Source organism: Syngnathus typhle, linkage group LG8 (genome assembly GCF_033458585.1).
Source record: "Syngnathus typhle isolate RoL2023-S1 ecotype Sweden linkage group LG8, RoL_Styp_1.0, whole genome shotgun sequence".
Classification (NCBI taxonomy): Eukaryota; Metazoa; Chordata; class Actinopteri; order Syngnathiformes; family Syngnathidae; genus Syngnathus; species Syngnathus typhle.
In genome coordinates, this window is record NC_083745.1 from 11,452,396 (window position 1) to 11,469,298 (window position 16,903).

Sequence of the window (16,903 nt, forward strand, 5' to 3'; positions counted from 1 at the left end):
CGCTTGGTGTAGAATCATGTACGTGCCGGCCCGGGGGCGGAGTGGTTTGTTATATTCGATAAATCACAATGAAGACCTCTTTCTGGATAGTTTGTTTTATTGTACACTGCTTTGCAAAAGTGTTACCAAACTACTTGCACACCCGTGTCTTCATTACAGTACCTATATATAATTGTCATGATGATTGCGTCGACACCCATATTATGAATCAACAAATGCAATATGTGAATACAGAAACTTATGTATTATATCAATATATTATAATATTAACAGCTAACTATTAGTAGCTGAAATTAACCCTGTCATCCTGTTTATATATTGAAAGAAATACTTTTGTTTGATAAAATTATTTAATGCCGGTTGATACTATCAGCAAATCGAACATTCCCATTTATTTGAAGTTGAGCAGACATGTGCACGCGCTCTCCAAGCAGCGAATGGGGGAAAAAAAGCAAAAAAAAACATGGACGACCAGCGGGATTTTCAAAATTCCAAACTAACCAAGAACTCAAGCCTCGCCATCTCTGGTAGCTCTGCCGTGGCCATGGAGATAAAAAGGAAGAAAATACGAAAGAGTGCATTATTCCAGCAAACGGAGGTAAGAATACAGTATTGCCCAGAATCTGCTGTTTGCGTTGAGTCAAGTTGACAACTCGGTTGACGCCCGATTGGATCCAAACACACCGTAAAAAAAGAAAATATAATAGCTTGTTAACGACATTGCTATTACATGAAATAACTCTTAAAACCTCAAATAACTTCGAATTTAGTTTGCTTAATACTCGTAGCTTTATGATTGATAGTCGTGTTTTGTAACAAAATGGCCAATGTAAACTGGACACAGAAATGCAAAATGATGGCAACTTTAACCTCGTACTTTTCATATCAAACAAATTAGTACAATATGCATGCTATAAACGGTAATGCGAGTTATTACAACTTTTTTTGGTAACCTTGTTTAGTTTGACAAAAGTGAGAAAAGCTCTCAGAATGATGTTCTGCACAATGAGCAACATTGAAAGAGAAGCCATCTCTTCCCATCTAATGTGTAAACAATTCTCCTGCAAGAACACAAACCTTCAAGAGAAGCTGGACTTTGAGGTGCGGATGCGAGATGGAGCCTACAAGCTGCTGCAGGCCTGCAGTAAGAGAGAACAGATCCTCAGCGCCTCCAGGAACCTGTTGACCTGCAACGCCAGGATCAAGGCCTACATAGGTCACATGCAGATGTCAAAGGAAGGGCACAATTTGACAGAAGTCAGCAGGTAATGTGTCAAAATCCACTCAAACATTAATTTTGAAATATGGGGGATTATAGTTCAATATTGGGGTTGAGAATTCTTGTGGACCTTTTCATTTTTGTCATTTTAATTAGGATAAAAAGCTTAAAAATGAAATAGTTACATAGCAAAATAGCACACAGTCAGCAGCAATTACATACATATTTACATGTATTCATAATAATCTATATTTTGTAATAAAATATTAATTTGTAATGTACTACATTTCATCTTGGTTAACAAGAAGCAGAATGAACAATTAACTGGTGTATTTTTTTTTCTACTCCCTTAAGTTGAACTCGCCCCCTTTTCCAACTTTGTTGCAACGATTGTAAATATCATTTTCAAACTGTGATTGTTGCAGCAAGTCAGAGGAGCGTGTGCCATGTAGAGGAACAATTGCTCTGTCTGGTGAGTTGCCATCTTGTTCTTTTGTCATGCCTCAGAACTGAGAAAAAGTTGCCACTTTGCTCTGTTGCAGGGCTTCGTATTCCATTGATGTGGAAGGATGAGGACCACTTCAACAACAGAGGAAGTGAGTTTCTCCTTCTAAGATTGTCATTACTCCCTTTTTATTCTTAACCTTGTATTTTTATAGGCTCACGGCGGGTGGCCATCTTCTGCGTGATGCAGATGGGCTGCCAGGTATTTGACACCAAGATGGCAGTGGTGGACAGATCCATTACGGACGTCTGCTTTGAAGAAGTCGCCATCTTGTAAGCACCTGCTGCATGCCACATACAAATGGACGTTTTGTTTTATTACCAGTTATTCTTTTAATATTCTATCTCAGTACATATTTCGCATCATTTGCTTGCGTCATGCAACAGTGATTCCCAAATGCGGTGCGGTTTAAGATGTCTATGATCTTTAATAATCATAATATCGATCACTCGTTTCCAAATATGGCAGCAAAGATGCAGTTCCCGATTTTAAGCTGCGGGTGGAGCTGTGGAGCTGCGCCGCGGAGGACGAGCTCACCCTGGTCAACACACCGAAGAAGCTGGCAAAGAAGCTGCGGAATTCCTTGGGGAAGACCGCCGGGAAGAAACTCTGCCCTCTGCTGGATACTCCAGACCCCGACACCTTCCTCCAGCACAACCCGCTGCCGCCGTATGTTGTCGTTCGTGTTTGTTTGGTTTTTTTGTGTGTGAGCAGCCCACATCACCACTGGCTGAACTATGCAGCCTTTGTCATGTCTCCTTGTAAGTTTTTCAACACCAAGTGAGTGTTGAAATGGGATTTCAACATTGATTTAATGTGCTCACAAGGGGGATTTGTCACAAAAATAATAATAGAGGGGAGATGCTTTTGAATGCACTTTTTGAAGTCTGTAGCACACTGTGCTTGTATAGTGAAGTGCTCTGTATTGTGTGTTCTTGTTCCAGAGGAGCCACGTTCAATCTGCTGGCCTACTCCACCATGAGACTGCCTGAGGCTGAAGGCACCTTCCAGTCCCATTCGCTGGTGGTCCTCCAAAATCGTAAGAAATCAAAACACATCTGGGGGTTTTCAGACTATTTTATGTATTCTGACTTTGTCAGGCACAACTTCTTCTTTTTTAAACCAATAATGCAAATGTTTTCCCTTCTAGTGTTATGCGCTTATGAGTCTAGTTGTAGCTACCGATAAAAATATCATCTCCTTGGGGGAATTCACTCAGAAATATATGTAGAATTGATTATCCCATCAATTACTCTGGTAAAAACACAGAAGAGGCTAGACATGGTTGCGGGAATCGCAAATGTGGTTTGACAAATATTCTAGTTTTGAAGCAAAAAAGATTGACAGCAAATTATTGTAGCTCTGCCTCTTATAGCTCACATACATTGCCTTCATCTGTTAAATGTAAACTTAATGTCAAGAGTTTTGGGCTGCTTTCCTCCCTGTCAGCTGATTGTTCGTCCTGGCTTCCACTTTACGGTAACTTGTGCTGCCGCTTGGTGGCCCAGCCTGCGTGTATGACGCAAATCGTGATGGCCGGCTATCTCGACCACAAGGTAACGTCTAATGCATTTGTTCTTCCAGAGCTGGTCAAAGTCAAAACGATGTAACTGACATGTGTGTCCCGGTAGCAAAGCGTAGCGGGCCTGGAGCGCCGCTGCAGCCTCTACTGCGTGCTGAGCGCCGCCACCTTGTGTTGCTACTTCAGCCCGGAGGAGGCGGACGCCAAATTGCAGCCGGCGCTGCAGCTGGCCGTCAACAAGGTGGGGCCAGTCACCTTCGCAATCTGACACGCCTCTCTTCATTTCACGCTTGCTTTAGCTTGTTGATTAAAAATGACAATGCCGCATTGTCACTAAAACGGTCTGCTCGGCCATGAGGGAGGGAGGGAGGGAGGGAGGGGCAAGATGGCACAATTAGGAATGAATAAAAATCATTCAACTTTGATTTACTTAGAGGTGCTTGAAGGACGTGCACCTGCTTCCTCTTCTAGTGAAGAGTTGCCACACACAATGTGCTGTTTTCATGCTGCGTGTCAGGCTGTCATTTACGCTTTACTTTGAGCAAAGTCAAAACGGCATCTTTGGATGGCAGAGTGACTTTTTTTTTTAAGTTCATGAAAGAGGTTTGAAAGTCCGGAGATCGTAAAAATGTTTCTACAAAAGCAGATGGAAAAGCAGTCTTCTGTTATAAGTGGGCCGTAAGAGCCATGTGTGCGGCTCCTCAACAAAATCAAATCGCTTCGAGTCAGCTCCAAAGTTTGCTAGCTACTTGTCGACTTTTCCTTCCCAAAGAAGCCGTTGTTTGGGTGCTTCCTTGCAGGACACTCGCATCCAGGTGATGGGAAAGGAGTTGGGAGGGAAGAAGTTTCGCAGTCTGTCCATCATCAACCCTTGGCCAGAGGAAAACCAGACTCAAGTCTTCACAGCAGACACCAGCGAGCAACTGGACCAGTGGCAGGAAGCGCTGCATCAGCACCTCTTTGATCAGAGTGAGTCCTCTACTTGCAGTCAAACCCGAATATTGGGAGGGTAATGGTGTATTTGCATTTTCAAATTTGTCAAATGAGAAGATTAAAGTGCAATGTATCCACCACCATCACCTCCTATTTCACATATGACAATTTCATTACATTTTATCTGCTCAGGCAGACACTACAAACGAGTAGCACGCATGGTAATGAAAAAAACCAAGAAGCCTGGGCTAAGCTAGCACCAACACTAAATTTGAATTGAACAAGAGTGTTTGGTGACATAATCTTACCGGCTGTTCGGGCGAGGTTTGTTTTTCAAGTTGGAGGGAAGCGTAAGCCTTCTACTGCTACTGCTGATGCGTGCCATTATGTCCTGACGGGCTCCCGTAGTGCTCCCGCCATGTTTGTAGTTCTTTGAGTAGCACTTCGTCAAACTTCAGTTTGACCTGCCAATAACATAATTTGAGGAAACAAAAAGAACAAAAATACTTGTTAGCGCAGTTCTCTAAATAAGAGGCAAAGTGTGCTTGCTTCATAACCCATGCAAACAGTTTAAAACAGTGTAAAAAGAAAACCAACTGTGGGTGGGATCATTTTGTTGAGTGTGTCCATGTCCATTTGTTGGAAGAGTCAAGTTGTTGTCCTCTGCAGGTCAGTGGCTGCACTGCTGCGAGCAGCTCATGAAAATCGAGGTGGCGTCGCCACGGAAACCATCCCTCTTCCTCACCAAGCAAGCCGACTCTGTTTACAAGGAACTGAGTGAGTACTGTGCCGTATAGAAAGACCGATTAATTGACAATTAGCTCTTTTAAAGTGAGCAAAAATTGGAAAAATCTCCTCACAACCTCCATTTCTCAACGCTTCACCGTATGTGATCCTTGCAGGCATCAATTCTCCAGCCAAGATTGAGAGCATCACTGACATCATCCACAACAAGATCCAGGAGACTGACGGCCACTTCCTGATTGGTCAGCAGGAAGGCAGAGAGCCTCCCAATTGGTCGGCTCTATTCGGCGGCTCCCGCTCACTCGAATTGCAGAAGACGGCAGCGACTGAAGTTCTCTCACCGAGTCAAAGCTGCACGCCGTGTTCAAGCCCCAAGCCTTGCTCCAGCTCCACGCCCAATAGTGGCAAGAAACGGCGTGCCCCGCTTCCTCCCGCCACCCCCGATGCTCTGCCTCCTTGTCACGCTCCTCGCCCTGACAGACCTCCTCGTCCTCCTCTCTCGCACCCGCAGAAAGAAAACACTTCGCGGGTCAAATCCAAAACGGGAAGGCCGTCTCTGGATGCCAAATTTTCCGCCATCATCCAGCAGCTGCAGCAGCACAACAACAAATATAGCGGGGGCACTCCGGCACTGAGTCGCAAGAACGCGCCACTCGCTTTCGTTCATGTCGACAGACAAGGCGATGACGCTCCCGCACTGAGGAGCAATCTGAGGAAGTCCTGCCGAGAGAAGATGAACTTCTAAGACAACACAAAATTGAAATGAATACAGAGGAGTGGGATGACATTTGACATTCTCTACTGTGAAAGAGATGACTAAAAGGAGACATTTCACACAAACATGACACTACTTATAAGCCCCAGCATGGGTGTGCAAACCTTTGTGCTCAAGACGGGGCCACATATCATTTTTAATAGAGGAATAGAAATGCAGTGGACCCCAGCTACTGCGAATAGACAACATTTGTATAGGATTGATGGCCACTATAAATGCATTGAAAATCATTTTTACCCCCCTCCAAAAATATATGGACAAAGCAGAGATAAACTCTAAAACCAGGAAAAAGGGTAGGCACCCCACCCAAAAAAGATGAAAAAATTGCAAATAGGTGAATAAATCCGAGCTGCAAGTATGTGGGGGTCCACTGTAATATTTTTTTTTTTTTTCATTCATTAATTTCTTAATTTTCTTAATAGTACTGTTTTTTTCCATGTATAATGCGCCCCCATGTATAATACGCACCCTAAAAATGGCGTGTCGATGCTGGAAAAAAGTCTGTACCCATGTATAATACGCACCCAAATTTTGACTGTTGTTTTGTTTAAGTCCCAATGATCGTCACACACACATCTGGGTGTGGTGAAATTTGTCCTCTGCATTTGACCCATCCCAGTGTGATTTTGATCCATTCCCTGGGGAGAGGGTAGCAGTGAGCAGCAGCGGGGCCGCGCTCGGGAATCATTTGGTGATCTAACCCCCCAATTCCAACCCTTAATGCTGAGTGCCAAGCAGGGAGACAATGGGTCCCATTTTTATAGCCTTTGGTAAGACCCGGCCGGGTTACTTAAGTCCGTAAACGTAAAATTATTTCAGAAAAAAGATCATCTTTGGCAACAACCGGTTGTTATTCTGCCGGTCAGTATCACTGCGCATGCGCTAGCAAACTCGATAGCAAAGAAATGTTTCCGATTTGCATAGGGTACATTGTGACAGCAAACGAGCAGGTGATCCAGCAAGCGTCTGATATGAGAGCATTGTGTTCGTATGGAGCGTGTTTGAAGTGAACAGCAGAGAAGAAAGGAACAAGGCAAAGTGTTGTGAAATAAAATATTACCTGTAATACGCATTTAGGTAGAGAACTGAACTCTCGCTCTTTATATAGCTGACGTGTCAAAAAAAAAAAATAATTACCCATGTATAATGTGCACCCCAGGTTTTAGGACAATAAATTTGTTAAATTTTGCGCATTATACATGGAGAAAAACGGTAAATGATTTTAATTTCAAATCTGTATTATTACTAACTATGATTAATCTTGCTAAATAGAAAAAGTAAAATTATTTGGTATTTTATTATCTTGTGTGGTATTTTATCCAAGCAGACAAAAAGGCAGCAAATACTGATCCAAGACCGAATGAATGTGAAGCTAATTTGATGAATACCTTTGCGTGTGCGTGAGAGGAGTTTGCAAAAGCCTTGAAAGGAGCGAAAACAGATTGCCAGTGGGTGTTGAGCTCGGGAGGAGCGCGAGTGCAATTTAATAGTCTCGTTGTGTTGCATATAACGCTCGCTTTGCAGAGTACGCGTTGGCAATTATTCATTAGACTGATCGGCCACATAAACAAGAGTTCATCCGCGGTCGTGGCAATGTCATTATCTTTATTTTATGCCCTTTTTATGAATGGAATCACTTCAATTAGTTTGACATGCCTCAAAGCAACATCTGACTTGCAAAAGAACAATCATGGGACTTCATGAGCTCAGGCAAATTTATCCGATTACGTATGTGGGTGCGTGTTTTCAAGTTTGTCACGTATCTTTAGAGATTTTGGCCGAGCAGCTGATCCTCTTATTTCTGCTTTAGTTGTATTGATCGATTGACTATATTATCAGCTTTCCGGAGAATGTCCTTAATTTCTGCTTGGACATCACCATCAGTGGAATTTTGCCCAGCTGAATCAGTAAACACGAGAATTAACGTCATACTGACTTGGTGGATTTTCTTTCTGTCCTTGTCTGACGCCTGTTTATTTTGGGTGTAATTACAATGTTGACCACGAGACGGCAGCACACTAGTTGGACACTAAATTTGACAAAAAAGTCAGTCTCACAGGCCACGCAATTAAGAATCATGAATGCAGCCTATTCACACCTGAGCATCAACACACACATGCAGACCTTTTTAGATAGTAAAATATTTTAATTAAATATACAGGTCATAGCATTAAAAAAAAGTCTAATTTTTTTGTCTCTGCCAGCTGGCTGATTGGTAAACACATGGCTACTGTATCAAAACACACTTTTTGAGGATGCACCAAAAAAAAAGGTAAAAGTGAACATAAAATAACAACTAATCCTTAATTCCAAAACATAGTGTTTCGTTAGAGGCTAGATGTGTGTACTTTTTTTCTCTTTCACTCATACTTACAGATATAGTATACTGCCTTTGATGCTATTTACAGGTTATAACAGTTTGACTAGGATAACCACCACTCTCGCGTGAGCGTGGTGCGCTATCTACAGTGCTATTTATTTTTATTTACACGTACACACGAACACACACACTCACCCATGAGGAGATGACGACGATAGAAGAGAAGGAAAAAGGTCAAATTGATCCCATGTGTTGAATTTTTTTTCCCCCTCAGATAAGACGGTGCTCGTTGCTCAGGGAAAGCAACATGAACATATTCAATATTGTTTCAGGACAGTGTACTGGTATGTTTTTTCTACTCACAAGTAACACAGCTCAGCACTAGTTGACATCTGCACGCTACTAGTACTGCTTGTGAAGTGCTTGATGTTAACTAGTAGCACATAGTTGCCAATTTGTGGAGCATTTTGTTGGTCCAGTAACATGATGTCAATTAGTGTATTATTTTCTTTATGTCCCCTTTAAAGTGTATATGAGCGCGCACCTGTCACTAAAAAAAAAAAAAAAGAAGATGGATCTCAGCACAGGTAATCAATCACAAGCAGAAAGAGATTTCTAAACAAACTGCACCTCATCAATCATTCTCGAGAGAAAAATACCTCATTCCAAATGCCTGCTACCTCCCAACATTTAGTGCTACGAACAAGATCGCCAGACGGGAAAAAGGCACAAATATTTTCAAAGCGTTCTAAGTGACCACATTCTTACTTAAAAAGAAAGATCATACAGCGGATATTTTTTTTCAGCGTGTTTGGACTGTAAAAACTCATTTTCAAGTCATGAATAATAAAGGCAGTGAAATGGGGCGAGCGTTCCGCAGCGGGCGACTGCTTCATTATGCTCGTGCGATGGGCCGCTACAGTCCCAAGATGCTTGATGGATTATTGAAAAAAAAAAAATCTCCAATCCCAAAACCACATTCATTCACGTGAAATGGATTTGGACATGTACTGTCCCACAGCACCTCTACAGGTTACATTTGTCAGTGCACTCCACTGCGTCAAAAAAGCGGCGCCACTGAACGCCAGTGCCGATACATTTTGGCGAGTGGTGGGTATGCAGGTGCCTGCTGCTGCTGTAGTGTTTGAAGCCACACGGTTTTAGCCCTCGGACGCAGTAAACAAAAACGGCGCGACTGCCCGCTGACTCCCGCCGACAAAAGGGAGCACATCCACGTCAGAATTGTGCAAATAAGGGTACAAACAAAAAGATACAGTAAGTGGTGATAACATACAGAACAGTGCAAAGGATATGAAATGTCTCAACTAATACCGAAAAATTTGAATTTTTAGTCTGTCTCGCAGAAGAGTTTTACAATCAGTCACCAGCCTTCCATCCGGGCCCATCTAACGACAGAGCCGCTGTCTTTGCTTGGCAAGGGAAAAAAGCGGGCCCGGGGCAGGCTGGGCGTCCCTCACAGTCTAGTGCTGGGGTGTATCGAGGAGAGCTGCGGCGGGTGCAAGGTGGAGAGCGGGTACAGGTGGTGCAGCAGGTCCCCATAGAGGGCCGTTCCGCCCGGATGTCTGAAGAAGTGGTGCGGGCTGGGGGCAGAGGCCAAAAGCTGCCTGTGGAGCAGCATGGAGTGGAAGGCTAAGGGGGGCACGAGGGGGGACACGGCCGACTGGCTCTTCAGGTACTGCAGGCCCGGGTGCTGCTGGAGGGCGTCCTGCGCCACCAGGCTGCCGGGCGGGTACATGCCGGCGTAGAGGGCCGCGGCGTGAGGCAGTGGGTAGGCGGGGTGGCCCTCGGGGAGCCGGTTGTTGAGGTGGACGGCGTGGGCCGGCTCGGCAGCTTTCAGCTCCTCCGGGTCGCTGCGGCGGATGGTGGCCGCCGGATGGATGGGCGTCACCACGCGGACCTTCCTCTCTGCCAACTCCTCGCCCTCCGGCGGTTCCCCAAGGGTCCGTTTACCGGGCCGCACAGGGCTGTTGATGGATGAGTCGGATGAGGATTTGGGACTGGGAAAGGGTGGCGACGGGTCTTGCTTGGGAGGCGAGACAGTCATGGGGGGAACTCTGCACGCCTTGGGGTGAGAGTCCAAGCCCTGGTGCACGACGGGGTAGGGGAGGCCGCAGAAGGAGGCTTTGGAGAAGGCGGACACCCGCTGAGAGAGCGGTTTGGACACGGTGAAATCTCTGGGCTCGTCCTCGGGCTCTCTGCTCTCGCCTCGAGTTTGCGCGTCGTCGCTGTATTGCGACCTGTAAGCCAGGCCTTCCTGCTCCGGCCCTCCGCAAACAAAAGCCTGCCCACCCCGTCGCTCCCCGTTAGCGTATGCGGCCATCCTGTCCTGAGTCAGGCAGCTCTCCGTTTGCCTGTACAGACTGTGCAGGTGCGGGGACGAGTAGCGGTCCGCGGCAAAGCTGCGGGCAGCCGGGAGGAGTTTGTCCGAGGTGTTCTCAGTAGCATCCCGGTCCAGAGTCCTGGGGAGATACGGCTGCCACGGGGCACTAACGTGAGGCTGCAGGATATGGCCGCTGCTCCTCTCTTGTGGGGGCTTGATGCTCTGCGCATGCTGAATGACGGACGGCCGGAACATTGGCGTCGCCTCCGGGACGCTGTCGGACACGTGCCGTCTCTGACTTTCGTCCTCGCCTTCCCTCTTGTCCGCGTCTCTCTCGGTTGCGAGACAGGGCTGGAGAGACGACGCATACGAGAAGGACACGGACTCGCACACTTGTGAGAGGAGCTTCTTTTTGGCCAGAGGAGACATGATGCCTTGGCCGCCTTTGCAGTAGGCGCCCATCTGCGCGGGACTCTCCTTCCGAATCACCCCGTAATCTTCCTTCTCCGGGAAGGGATCCGCGCTCAAGTCTATGGACTGCCTCTCCTGTTTACAAATTGGTAAGACCTTGCCCACCCTCCCGCCGTGGCTCTCCAAGGAGGACTCGGGCAGCGCCACGTGTCCGACGGGTTTGTTTTGGTCCCAGCGGTGAGACAGGTAGGTGTTTTTGGCAACCGGGTGGACTTCGGTCTTGGCGGCTTGAAGGGCCTCGCCGATGTGCCTCCACTCAGGCTGGGAGCACAAGGCGAACGGCGCTCTGCCCGAGTCAGGCTCTTTGTCGGCCAACGATTCTTCTTTCTTCAGCGTCACGTGAAGCTCCTCCTCCTCCTCGATGACGATGGCTTCCTCCGCAGCGGGCGCTTCCAGCTTTGTGGCCGCTTCCCCTTTCACCTTGGAATCCTGCAAATGGCATGCATCGAAATGATTAGAGGATCAAGATTAATTATCGATTCATTGGATTCGTTGGCTTAATCGTCTCGCCTCTAAAAAATATGACCTGAATTAATATGTCATAAAGTAGACCAAGTTGGCCTTGAAAATCTTGCAACCTTAAAGTCGCTCCTCAACATGTATGCGTGCATGTCAAGATGGTGGAAGACGGTGGCCACCAACCTGTGATTGTTGCTGGCCCTTGGCTGCCTCGCCGCACTCCTTCTTGGCCGCCTGCTTGCCAGTGCTCGGGCCCTTGGCTTTCTTGGCCCCGACGCCTTTAGCCTTGGTTGACGGCGGCTTCTCCTGGCTGCGGGGTTTGGCCAGGGGGAGGGGCTTGTCCTGCTCTCCTTTCAGGTGCCTCTCGTACGGGAGGAGAAGCCTGCAAGAGGGTTGTCCACGCTGTTATGTCACAGAAGGCTTGGCCAACACAATGGCAACTTTGGACATGTTCAGTGTCTTGTTGCGCGCAAACTCGATTGTTCAACAGAATAAACCTTGATTAGTCACACGAAGGGAAAATTGCAGTTTTATAGCCGCTAAGTGGAGAGAAGAAACACACACGAGCAGCAGTCTTGCATGTGTAAAAAAAGAAAAGAAAAGAAAATCATGTGGATTGATGTGGTTGTGGGGAAAAAAGCACGATATGGACTCATCATAATATTAAGACAGTAACGTAATTATAGATCCTATAAAAACAAAACATGCTTTGGAGGGCGGTGTTGGCTCTAAATTTCATACTTGGCATGCAATAACTAATCCTATTGTCATGACACAATGTTAGGGGAAATCCACTCACACATGAATGCCAGAGAAGTGTGTGTGTGTGTGTGTGTGTGTGTTAGCTCCTGCTGAGACACATCACACCGCTTATTATTTGAACCTTGAGAGGAGAAGAATAAATGCTGGGCTTTTCCTGGCCATGATTACACCGTAGCAAATTTTGGGAAATTTACCATTGGCAATATGATTCATCACTTCAGCTGGTGTGTGCTTGTGTGTGTGTGTGTGTGTGTGTGCGTGCATGCGCACAGCTGAAGGCATTACATGCAGATGCTCACAGCCAACAAAGGCCAAGTGAAGCCAGTGGGAACATTGCGGGGCTCTGCTAGTCCTCATCCCGACATTCCAAGAGTTCACAGTCAAGTTGTAACTTTAATGAGGGCTCGTGCGCAATGTCGCAACTTGAGAGATGTTTTGAGGCCATGAAAAAGAGGCAGAAAAAGCAGGACCATATTATTTCAATTGAAAAGATATAGCTATGATTTTCTACCGCTTTTTTATTTTTAACACCCTTTTGCAGTCCGGAAGAGATGTTTAGCTTGCTCCTCGTAAAAATCCTCCAAAAGACTTCAAGACTTTTTGTTGTGTTATTTCGCTCTTTGAACAAGGAAAAAAAAAAATAAAAAAGAAAAAAAAAAAGGCAGCCAAACGACATTTCCTCCAGCTGCTCTGGCAAGGCGCCGGCCAAGAAAGGAAATGTACCATTAAATGCGACTCATTGGAAGGCATAATGACACCTTCACAAAGAGCAGCAACCACGGCAGAAAACAACACACAGGCATTTGTACTCTAAGTATTTGTGTGTGGGAATGATGCCGGCCGGCTCAACTGTGAAGGAATGTGAGAATGGGATGGCTTGTGGGGGTTTATGTACGAGCTGAGAGAGAAATGACTGGTTTCTTGTGTATAAATACTTGCAAATGGAAAAGCCTAACAAGCTATTCTGGTCGGAAAAAAGCCCCCACGAAGTGAGTGGCAGGAAGTTCCCAACAATTTTTCGTGTTCAAACTTAAACACAAAGTAGCCCTCAAAAAGATTGTCCAACTTTTGACCACGTGCCCCAAAAGTGCTTGGCGTCTTGGATGGCTGCTTCCGATTGGCTCATTCCAGGTCAAGGTGAGTACACCTTTGCTTCTTTTTCAGATGTTAACCTTGTTTTAGATTTGCTCGATGGTTGAAAAGTCAACAGCAAGGCTGAGAACACAATTTGTTATTTTTTACATTTTCCAATTGGGACCAATTTCTTCTTGAAACTCGTCTGACAATTACAGAGTCGTAGAATCAACTCGCCTGTGAAAATTGGTCATCAAGATAAAGGTGAGTACACAATTTGGTTTTTCCACATTGTGATAATGTGCTTCACTTCCTGATTTAAAGAAGCATGATGTCAACATTATCTCACCAGTCTTTTGTCAACAGTCGCAGCGACGATTACATTTGAACATTTTCATACATTGGGAGTGGTTAAATTCTTCTTTGCACTTGTCTGAGCGGTTACAGAAGCGGAAAGTTACTAACTTGCCCTTGGCAACACGTCAACAAAGTTAAAGGATTGATTGTTTTGTTTTTTTCTCCATTTTAATGTAGCAATTAACTACTTCCTTGGAGGACTTCTCCAGCCACAAAACAGGAAAATAAAAAGGTGTCGGAACCACCAGGGGCCACATGGAGGCGCATCTTGCTTTTGTAGGGGCTCGGGTGGTTGCCAGGCGAGGGAGGGGTGAGGTGGGGGGCAGGGGGCGGTTTGCCGGCAGTGGAGAATTTCATTAAAGCAGCACCAGCAACATTTTTATGAGGTCAATAAACACTTAACTTCCTCTCATGCCAATTTATCAGCCGCTTCTTGTTTGAGCGCCCGCTTTTTCCGTGTCGATAACAAGTGACTAATACATGCGGCGCAGAGGAGGGGGGTCGCTTGAGAGAGGGGGGAGCTCTAAATGTTGAATAAATATAGAAATATCAGGCGCGAGCTAATCTGGGAACGAGATGAGCGCTGATAAAAGGATATTATGCATGTCGGCCTGATCTTAATAAATCAGCAAAATCTAGGATGGTTCATTCAAAGGGACCCTGCCAAGATCAGCATGTTTCAAGACGCACGCACGCACACACACGGCAGTTGGCAAAAACAAGACCATTTTACCAGGAATGTGCTGCCCTGCTTTGCGTTTGGTTTTACAGGAACAAGCGGCGGCGTGTCAGAATCCAAGAAACGGAGGCCCGAAGTCACTAAATTTGTGGAAAAAGCCCGCAGGCTGTTCCACTTGCACAACCTCCTGCCGCCATCTGCGCCCCAAATTAATTTTAGCCGCTGCTGCGCGTTAAGATCACAGGAACAGACAAAAAAAGAAAGGAGGGAGACCAAAAAAAGAAAAGAAAAAGAGGACAAATTTAAAGGGCGAGCGGAGCCAACACAGATTAGGAGCAGAGAAAATGATTTGTTTTATTGTATTTTACAGACCCGGGAGCCCATGAAATACAGCCCCCCCCTCCCCTCTCTCTCTCTCTCTGCTTTGGATGCATGCCTCAAAGCCACTTTTTGTCTCAAAGCCAAACCACTCGAGGTGACCCTCATTCATGCACTTAAAAGCAGAGGGCAGCCAAAGAATGAAGAAAAATACCTAAGCCCTTTGTCACATCTGAAAACAGCAGATTTAAAATGACCTCTACTGTTCCATCCTCCCCCCTGCTCTCATTAGCCGCCGCTCCTCCACTGTGGCAGGTGGACGCGAGCTTGCCAAGTCTCGTGTAATAATGACGTGAAAAGCCGCAAGTGGTGCTGAAATTCTTGAAGATGTCATTTCTAGTTATATGATAATGTATTATTATAGTAATTTATAATTTATGTAACTATTATATTTTTTGTCCTGACAATAAGAAACTAAGCAATTTCAAAATGGCCTCTTCACCACATGCCCTCCCATCCCAAAAAAAAAATGCAGACATGCAGCATATGTGTGACAGAACGTCATTAATTTCATTAGCTACGCCCAACGATTTATTAATCTTGGCGGGGAGCAATGCGTTGGTTGAACTTTGGCTGAGGCGTTTTTCTTTGCGCATACCTTTGACGGAATTCCACACATGAGGGAAACGAGCCAATCTTGTTGTTTAGGAACATGAGGATGATTTTTTAAAAGTCCCAACTGTGCTGTTAAGTTGAATCAACTTGACTGGGCGGTGATAAGCAAGCAATTGCTTCGCCATCTGTTGCTGCATCAGCAAATTTGGCGTCTTCGGTTTTATTGTAGTTTCTAAAATGATTATTAGCCTCTTTCTTTTTTATGATTTCAAGACAAAATATATCTTGCGAAAATATGACCAACATCTCGTGAATGAAACAAAATCTGAGAGTGATGTCACCGCGGCTGCTAACGCTATTCCTGCGGCAGCGGTGGCGGGTTATTTCCGGTCACGAAGGTCGGTTGCTCAACGTGCGCCGTAATGCTGAAGCTGCTGCTTTTTCAGGTCAAACTATTACGCGGTGTTACTTTAAGCAACGACAGCCATTAAATCACGTCTTGCCTGGCTGTGTCTTTCTCCGCCTCGCCGCTGGCTGACAGAACCAAAATGGCAAGTAAAATTGCCTCTAATACGCTTTTCCTGCGAGAAACACACACGCGCGCACACACAAACTGATGGATCTGCAGTACGGCAAGGACGAAGCAAAGAGATGCTGACAAGTGCAAGATAGTGCTGAATAACATCTGCACTTGCAGGCAGGCACACATACGCGCGCGCGCGCACACACGCACATACACTGTACCCTCTGTTACGATTCCCAGCGTGAGGCGCAAATATAGTTTGGCCCGCAAAGAGCGATGCTTTTGCTACATCCCTACACCAAGGACTCAGTCAATAAAAAAAAACAGCATATCGGAAAACATTTGATACACTCAGCTTGTTTGTTTGTTTTTTTGACCTTGCACCGCTTTTGAAATAAAAAATTACTTGCGTTGGCTTTGCGCGTCGCTACGGCAACACCGCATCTTCGCCCAATGACACGAGAGAGGGAGAAAGAGAGTGAGAGATTAAAAATGTAGGAGCTGTTAAAAGGCGCTGACCTGTATCACAGGCGGTGGAGGCGCGCGCGCACACACACACGCAGAAAAAAGGCCAGTCTATTTCAAGGTTATTGATGCCATCTTTTTCATGACCTCATTTTTAATTCCGAGTGCCGCAGCCCCGCCTGACGGCCCGTCTCGTACAAGTGTTTTTTTTTTTCTTTTTCTGAATAAATATCATTAAAGCCTCGCCAGCCGCTGCAGCAGACGCTCGACTTATTGATTTCTTTCTAATGAACAAGTGTGTGTGTGTGTGTGTGTGGGGGGGGGGGTTAAGGTACAATTAGTCGCGGTTATCTGCTGTTCAGCTCGTACGTTACCGCCATTACGCCTGAAGACTGACGGACAGCGTAAGTATGCTCATTACGTCGCTGGCCGTGTCGGGAACTAGTTCAAACAATTGACTGGTGTCAAAGGGCAGATGTGATGTCAGATGGACGTCTACAAACGATGGGTTCTCTCGAGTGCCCATCAAGTGTCAAATTGAGCGGGCAAGTCAATCTATTAGCAAAAAAGCTTCATTTTGCCAGACCCTTCTGCGTTTCTGCAGATTGCAATTTTTAAGCAATTTGCAGGGTACTTTAAAGCATATCATAAAAAATGTTATTAAAACACCTAGAAACTAATTTCAATTGTGGAATTAATATTTGGTCTACCTATAGCGCAAAGGCATAAACTGAGTTGGCTGAAATTTTATGCACCGCAAAATTGTTGCTTTGTGCAGCTGACTCATCTTTTGTGCGTTGACCAATGATGAAAGGTGGAAC

The 16,903-nt window shown here is 45.6% G+C and overlaps 2 protein-coding genes and 1 long non-coding RNA gene across 3 annotated transcripts in view; 1 reads left to right on the top strand and 2 right to left on the bottom strand.

The window, feature by feature from the left end:
- The first annotated feature begins 411 nt into the window (after positions 1 to 411).
- rtkn2 (rhotekin 2) lies at positions 412 to 7,627 on the top strand. The gene is made up of 12 exons (XM_061286061.1): positions 412 to 598; positions 1,069 to 1,265; positions 1,645 to 1,691; positions 1,762 to 1,815; positions 1,879 to 1,996; positions 2,193 to 2,393; positions 2,669 to 2,763; positions 3,174 to 3,280; positions 3,356 to 3,487; positions 4,047 to 4,215; positions 4,849 to 4,956; positions 5,082 to 7,627. Exons 1-12 carry the CDS (start codon positions 464 to 466, stop codon positions 5,666 to 5,668), a joined length of 1,950 nt encoding a protein of 649 aa, XP_061142045.1. The 5' UTR covers positions 412 to 463; the 3' UTR covers positions 5,669 to 7,627.
- LOC133158719 (uncharacterized) lies at positions 4,076 to 4,914 on the bottom strand. The gene is made up of 3 exons (XR_009715272.1): positions 4,777 to 4,914; positions 4,488 to 4,643; positions 4,076 to 4,204 (listed from the first exon to the last, which is right to left on the bottom strand). It is a non-coding gene; the product is annotated as an uncharacterized LOC133158719 (long non-coding RNA).
- Positions 7,628 to 7,823: 196 nt separating the features above from the next.
- Positions 7,824 to 16,903, bottom strand: part of arid5b (AT-rich interaction domain 5B) — a 56,290-nt gene continuing 47,210 nt past the window's right edge. The window contains exons 10-11 of the mRNA XM_061286053.1: positions 11,473 to 11,671; positions 7,824 to 11,259 (exon numbers count right to left, since the gene is read on the bottom strand). Coding sequence (XP_061142037.1) covers positions 9,493 to 11,259; positions 11,473 to 11,671 — 1,966 coding nt within the window. The 3' untranslated portion in view covers positions 7,824 to 9,492. The remainder of the gene's footprint in view (positions 11,260 to 11,472; positions 11,672 to 16,903) is intronic.